The sequence below is a fragment of the Tympanuchus pallidicinctus genome, unplaced genomic scaffold (assembly GCF_026119805.1).
Source record: "Tympanuchus pallidicinctus isolate F22 unplaced genomic scaffold, pur_lepc_1.0 scaffold1, whole genome shotgun sequence".
Lineage (NCBI taxonomy): Eukaryota > Metazoa > Chordata > Aves > Galliformes > Phasianidae > Tympanuchus > Tympanuchus pallidicinctus.
The window spans coordinates 56013515-56020645 of record NW_026294618.1 but is presented as its reverse complement, the minus strand read 5'-3'; the positions used below and the strand labels follow the sequence as shown (position 1 = coordinate 56020645).

At 43.3% G+C, this 7131-nt stretch overlaps 1 protein-coding gene across 3 annotated transcripts; it reads right to left on the bottom strand.

The window, feature by feature from the left end:
• On the bottom strand, positions 1-5970 carry CCDC28A (coiled-coil domain containing 28A). Of its 3 annotated transcripts, XM_052674980.1 has the most exons (5): positions 5481-5968; positions 3107-3270; positions 2569-2723; positions 1746-1768; positions 1-738 (listed from the first exon to the last, which is right to left on the bottom strand). In XM_052674980.1, the coding sequence occupies exons 1-5, from the start codon at positions 5636-5638 to the stop codon at positions 684-686; spliced, it is 555 nt and encodes a 184-aa protein (XP_052530940.1). In that variant the 5' UTR covers positions 5639-5968; the 3' UTR covers positions 1-683. The 3 variants fall into 3 exon arrangements, with proteins under 3 accessions (XP_052530940.1, XP_052530950.1, XP_052530959.1); XM_052674990.1 differs by lacking the exons at positions 1-738; positions 1746-1768 and adding an exon at positions 1773-1842 and having other exon boundaries at positions 5481-5969; XM_052674999.1 differs by lacking the exons at positions 1-738; positions 1746-1768 and having other exon boundaries at positions 2661-2770; positions 5481-5970.
• Positions 5971-7131: the final 1161 nt, after the last annotated feature.

Genomic DNA, 7131 nt, shown 5'->3' with positions numbered 1-7131 from the left:
TTACACATAAAAGATTTATTGAACAATGACCTCATTTTGAATGTGACGGAACTTAATTAAATTATATGTATTCTAGCATGCATGCTAGTTCTGTTTAGTGACAGAACTAATGATTATTCACAGTAATGAATACAGTAAACCCTGAAAATATTCAGACCATGCAAGAATTCTTAACACAGCTGAATAGATAACTTCTCCAAATAAAATCTTATATATTTTTAAAATGTCTTTATTCACAATAAAATCTCAGTGGCAGCACTGGTCAACAAAACACACTAAACATAGTGTGCAGATTGTCTATGTACTGATCAGAAAGGCAACAACAGCATTACCTTCACAAAATTTGGAGAAATGCTAATGAACTTATACATCATTTGCAACAATATGAACAATACAGCAGAATAAATTTACTTCTGTGTTTCCCAGTGTTTTCCTATTAAATAAGGCAATGATATGAAGCATACCATCACAACAGCCTGCTTAAATCTCTAGAGACTGAGTCCTGATGTAATGCAGTACTCAAAGGAATGTGCAAAAGTAAACACCTGGATTTGCACTTTGATTCTTCATTGTGTAAAGTAATAAATAATTAAAAGCTACCAATCCCAGATTCCAGTGGCAAGGAAAAAAACAAACACAAAAGAAAAGTTTATGCGAGAACCCAAACTGAGAAAGCAGTTTCTTCAGCCCGTGGTGCTATTTGGAATATCTTGAGCATCTGCTAAATGTAGTTTTTGGCTGAAGCACGCCATTAAGGAACAACGTTTTCACATATAGATACAATATAAGATAACAACGTTACATTAAGCTATGCTACACTTAGTCCTGTGACAGGCACACACCAGAACAGATTAATTCAATTCTACTGAGTTTTACACTAGCTTTCAACTGTTAATTTTCCTCATTGAGATTTAAGAATCACTTACCTCCAGCTTTAGCTGGCAGATGAATGGGGGATGGCAGATGAGTTTTATTACTATTGTGTGGTACTTCATTTCATTTGCAATGCTCATGAGATCTAGCCTTGTACAGCTTCTCACAGATACTGCACAGATACTCTCTGTATCTCAAGTCCCATTTAATGCAAACAAAGCATTGTAAAAACCAGAAGTAACTAGACTGGATGCAACGCTCCTCATCTGTATGTATTCTCAGCTTATTGAAAACACAACTTCAAATACAAGCTAAGATAATTAGCTTTACCTTTTAATGGGCTAAGAGCATGCACTTGTTACCAAAGCTCAGCTAGGTAATCAATGCAACTGTAGTCCAACTCCAGAAATAACAAATAAGGTTAGCCCAATGTTTACAGTAAGATCAGTGATAATGCTTCTATAGGGGATAAAAGAAAGAAGGAAAAAAAAAGGTAATAGAATTCAGTCATCAGTGGGACAGAGTGTTTCTGAATAATACAAAAGAATCATGACTGTGTGTGTGTTTGGTCCAGAGTTTCTCAGTGAAAAGACACTGCTGGCTTTGTTATCTACAATCAACACATTGTCTAAAGCGTAGAATTCTAGCTAAATAAATCACTATACAAAAAAAGTCCTGTAATTAAGTGTTAAAATCCAGTAACTTAGATATAGGAGGAACCTAAAATCCAAGCTACGTTACGGTACTAATTTTGAAAAAGGGCCATTTTTGAAAAGATTTGTCTCCAAGACAGACACCAGTTACTCAAGAAATAGGCTGTAACTTATAGTTAATAATTATAATGCGCAATAAATATGTAAGGAAAAGGATACATAGATGAATTCAGTTCTTCCAGCTGCAATATAAATGTTAAAATGATCAGAAATGGCATTTCAGATGCAATGGTGATGCTGATATAATGAAATAAATCTATTAAAACAACAATGGAAATCATTAATGGTTTGGGCTGAAATGGATTACTTTCTTGTACAAAACAGACCTGCGATGAATTCTGTAACAAAAGAACTAAATCCCAGAATGAAATTTAAATTCACTTTTCTCAAGAAATTTTAACAATTGCAACAATAACATCTGAAATGTAGTTGTGAATGGGAATTACATTTTAGCAGTTAAGCATGCTACAGCAAGGAGAAAGTGAAAGCGTAGAATATGTAGATCTGAGTTCCTTGCATGGCCTTCCACAGATGTAGGAAGAAGGAAAATGATCATCATTTCAAGGCCAGGTTGGATGGGGCCCTGGGCAGTCTGGTCTTGCATTAAATGGGGAGGTTGGTGGCCCTGCATGTGGCAAGGTGTTGGAGATTTGTGATCCTTGAGGTCCCTTCCAACCCCGGCCATTCTGTGATTCTCCGATCCATAAGCAGTCCCTAAAGACACCTGCACCAGACAGTGGAACCAGAATGCTCCACTCACTAAATCAAGCCGTAGTCAACAAAAAGAACACCACAGCATAGCATATTTTCTCAAAATGAAGTAAGGCTTGTGTCTTGATTTACTACAAAACTCTGTTTTCTTCAACTGTAAATTTCTTAGGCTATAGCCTGCGCACAGAATCACTGTCCTTCCACTACTGTTCTATTCCTGAGCCTAAGTCTGGGGACCAAGTTCCGTGTCTCCTGCTTTCTCTGTACTTACATCTGATAGCAGCCTATCCAGATTGGAGTCACTGGCTAGTTTTCTTTTGTCTTCGGGGAGTTCTTCCAGCTCCCCATACAGCTCCAGATTGAGGCGGGCAAGTTTCTCCTGCATGCTCCGCACGTGCTCCATTTGCTCTATGGAACATTCATTTCCTAAGAGGACAAATGACAGCAGTAGAGAAAGGAACCTGAAAGAACAACTGGAAACGTGAAGTCAACAGCTTTTTACATTGGAGAAGATAAATCTGCTGTTCAAATTTATAAGCTTGTTTGCTTTCTAGATTATTTCCTCCTTTTTCATTACTGAAGCTTCTGTCATTCTGTCTGGTGTTATGGTGTCATGAGTTTCTGACAGCCACTTAACAGCTTTTTTAGAGTATACATTTTACTGGTATGACCTATTAAGTTATGTTAAACTTGATTTCATTTAGCAGAGGCTAACATTAAACCAGCAGTTTGTCCATACTGCACATTTATTTGCAACTGTTACCATCACGTAAAGGCAACCATTACATGTAGGCAATTCATGCACTTACCAAATGCTTGAAGTTTGCCAGAGTGGAAGTCATTCAGGAGGCTGAGCAGTCCCCTTTCCATTTCCTGGACATCTGACACATCTGTGAGGAACGAATGCTGGATTGGTGCTGCCTGTGCCCCTTTTGCTTCTCCTCCTGGAGGTTTAGCTTTCTCTTTTATTACTCTGAAGAAATGAAGTGGTTAAACAATAACATTACTTCCTGCTTTTACTTCCTTTGAGAATCTGAAATGTAGGATAATTTGACAACTGGGCTGTGAAAGGAAAATACATATTTCAATTATTCCATTCAAATTAAAAACTGGATCACAAGTTTGTACTGATAATAAAGAAAAAAATCACTGTCTTGATAGTTTGATACTGTAAAGTAAGGATTTTTTTACAGTCTGCTTTCCTTTTAAAGGTAGAAAACATCAAAAAGGCACTCGTACGTAATAGCCATCCTAACTTAAAGATTATATTGCAGCATAAACATAAATAAACATGCAATTAATATGGCAACTAAATGCAATTACCAATGAGAAGTGGCACATTCTGTCTTTAGATTGCATCCTATGCTAATGCAGTTCAGATAGGAGGCTGTTTTCATCCCTCATTTGCCCATGCATGTGTGCACATAGCCTTTCTCTCACATTAGACTGAGTGTTTCTGCAGACTCAGGGTGAGCCAGTTCAGAATCTGAGTCATTCCTTCCCATATTTTGAGAATAACAGCTATGTATGTAAATGTCTATATTGCCTAGATGCTGAACTAAGTGATGGTCCAGTGGTTATCCATGCTGGTTCACCTCTGGGCAACACGTCACAGAATGGCCAAGGTTGGAAGGGACCTCAAGGATCACGAATCTCCAACCCTCTGCCACAAGCAGGGCCACCAACCTCCCCATTTAATACTAGACCAGGCTGCCCAGGGCCCCATCCAATCTGGCCTTGAACACCTTCAGGGACGGGGCATCCACAGCCTCTCTGGGCAGCCTGTTCCAGCACCTCACCACTCTCGTAGAAAGATCTCAACTGAGCTTTACCTTTGGATATTTCTACTTCAGTTTCAGAGTTATACAAATGTTTGTATGCCAGAAAGACCATCTGGTCTTTTTTTCTGGTCTGGTATTTTTTCCAAATACACCTTAAGTTTAATACAATAGAATACTACTCCCAGGAAAAATATTTCATTATATTCTTGCAGATGAAATGAAAGTACCCCTTTACCACTACTGTACCAACAATCCATCCTCACTTTGCTCTGTCAATTACCATTCCCACTTGGAAAGTCTGACAAATGGTGTGATTACTTGAGCGCTGACATCTTCCAGAGCCTAGAAGCTATTTCCAAAGCAAGTAGAATCTCCAGCCCATACTAAAGAACCACATTGGTAGCACGTTCCAGAAGAGTGATTTGAAGTAAATCAACAATAGTAGCATGTTTTCAGGAAATACAGCTGTTGAATTGTTGTATTATGTGATTAGTTCTTGCTTGCAGAACTATTAACAGCTTTTAGATATTAGAGATAGGCGTGTATATGTTAATTATCTCACGGGTAATTGATGAATCTGTACTATCTGTGGAAATACAGTGGGCTCTGAATCATGTCATCTTTGAAGTGCTTATGATGGAAATATCCCCAGTGTTTCCTGGTGCTTACAGCTCAGTAAATTTCCCCTACCCTCGTCCAGCTAATATTTCACTTTAAAAACTTCACATTACTCATTAATCTACTGTTTCTGCCATGGCCAAGAAATGTATTTTTCTAACATGCAAGAAAATTAACACGCTCGAATGGAAATTCACACAGCATCAATAACACACAAATTATTCCAAAACTGCACTTTCCTAAAAACCAAACGCCTCTGTAAGCACGAGGCCTAAGTGCTATTGCTGTCTCTGACAGCTCCCCAAACAAGAGCATCTCCAAATTCCTATTCCAGCTCATCCTGTTCAACTCATGTCCTTCATTTCCTGCCCTACTACCCAGTTCCAATCTTGCAGTCATAAACACTTTTTTTGCTCCTCATACCTGTACGACTGGGGCTCTGCTATCTCCATAGTGATGTACATATTTACCAAATTTTTTCACCCAGTTCTTGTATCTGACCAATCACACCAGACTATCAGATCTCCAACTAAATAGTTATCAGTGTGAGCATACGACATTACATAAAATTATAGAAAGTGTACAAGAGGAGCACGGCACAGCTTCCTCCTTTGTTTTTAATACAGCAGCATAGTTATTTTTTCAATCTGCTTTGTGAAAGACACGATGCGTTATTTTCACAAGCCCGAACCTCTCGTTTCTCATTCCGTCAGCCTACACACCCTTAAGGCTGCCCTGCACTGGCAGGGCTGTGGCTCGTTTCCATCAAGCCTGCAAGGCTTACCGTTTTAGCTTTGGTTTTTGCCCCGGCGGCTGTGGCGCGGGATTGGAGAAGGCGGTGCTTTTGCTGACCGGCACAGAGCTCTTCTTGGAGTTCGCAACCTGCACGGGGTGGGCGGTGGATGACTTGGGGCTTCTCCTCTTGATTTTCCTCTCTTCCATTTCCTCTGACTTACAGCCTGCAGACTGATTTCTTATCCTCCGAAAGGAAGGAAAACGAGGCACAGAAACATCACACTGCACCTCAACGGGGCTTTAGTCCCTTCAAAGCCGAGCAGTCGCTTATTTCTCCAAGCGGGATCCAACAGCCGGGCGCCGCTCCTCTCGTGCAACAACACCTCCTCCAAAGCCCAGGGCAGGACGCATTTAGTCGCAGACCAGAGCCGCACACCCCGCAGCGTCACTCCCGACTGCCTACAGCCACCCCGAAGCACACAGCCCCATCAGCAGCCATCCCCGGCCACCGCCGACCGGCCGCCCCGCCCCAGCCCCGCCCCGCTACCTGCTGGCGGCTCCGCCCCCCCCCGGGCCGCGCGCGGACCCCCGGCCCCCCCGGCCCTCACCCCGCCCCCACGGAAGCGGCGAGTTCGGAGCGAGGTCACGTGGTCGCGCGAGGCATCGTGGGAGCCCCGCCTCCTCCGTGGCGGGAAGGAGAACTACCGCTCCCAGAGTGCCCCGCGGCAGGAGCCTGCCAGTACCGGGTGGGGTGGGACGCGCTCCGAGCACGCGTGCGGGCGCTCTGCGCATGCGTGCAGGCGCGAGGCTTGCGAGGCGAGTGGAGCCCGGCGGCCGTTAGCGCAGCGGTGTTACGAGGGAGGGGTGAGAGGATCGTCAGTGCGCTGTGAGGAGAGCGCTCGGGGCGTGCGGCTGTCCGTGCACGAACGTCTGGTTGCGGGGTTGTTATCTACAGAAACAGAAGAACTGGAACGCGGTTATCTGTGCACGCTTGGTGCTGTCTCTCTGCTGTCGCTGCTGGGCTCTTGTCAGTAGCAGGCTCTGTGCTCCTGGGGGCAGCATCGTTTCGCACTAGTCATGCCCTTACAGCCGGGCGAACTCGCCCTGCCCGTCGCGTTCCTTTAGCTTTTAACATCAGTGACGCTCGATGGACGGGGAAGGTCCTTGCTCTGCCATGCAGCTTGATAGGCGCTCCCAGAGCAGTTACTGCGTGAACGTGAATGAAGGGGACCGTGTGGCTGCGTTTAATTCGTGCTCTTCTGTCTTCTCTGACCTCAGTTCCAACCTTACATAGCTGTCCTACAGGACTTTAAGTATCAGGGCAGGTGACATTAGCAGGGTGTGCCTGCTGATCACGGGATTCCTGAGTTCAGGTCGCAGAATCTGTTTCCTGGTGCTGCCTCCGTTGTAGAGGAGTTCAAACAGTGGCATTTCCAAGGTCTGCTTATCCCGTCAGGGCTCTCTGACATCAATGGCTTTGCTGAATGCTTTGCACATCCTTCATTGCTATGGTTTGCAGCCTGGCACTGTGACAGTAGGCTTTCTTCTAGAGAAATGAACTTAGCAGCTCATCTTTAAGTTATTTATCAACTTGAATGTCATCTGTTTGCTCTGAGATTTTGGTTTCCACCTAAGACATGTATTCTGTCTTAGGACAGAATGACTGTATGTTTTCTGGCCAAAACTCTCAGGCATTGTTT

Excerpts from the sequence above, each read along its gene's own strand:
- CCDC28A (XM_052674980.1), bottom strand. The coding sequence starts at position 5,638 with ATGGAAGAGAGGAAAATCAAGAGGAGAAGCCCCAAGTCATCCACCGCC. Across the intron at positions 3,271-5,480 it reads CAAAAACCAAAGCTAAAACG|AGTAATAAAAGAGAAAGCTA; the intron begins GTAAGCCTTGCA and ends TCATTTCTTCAG. Across the intron at positions 2,724-3,106 it reads TGGCAAACTTCAAGCATTTG|GAAATGAATGTTCCATAGAG; the intron begins GTAAGTGCATGA and ends TTGTCCTCTTAG.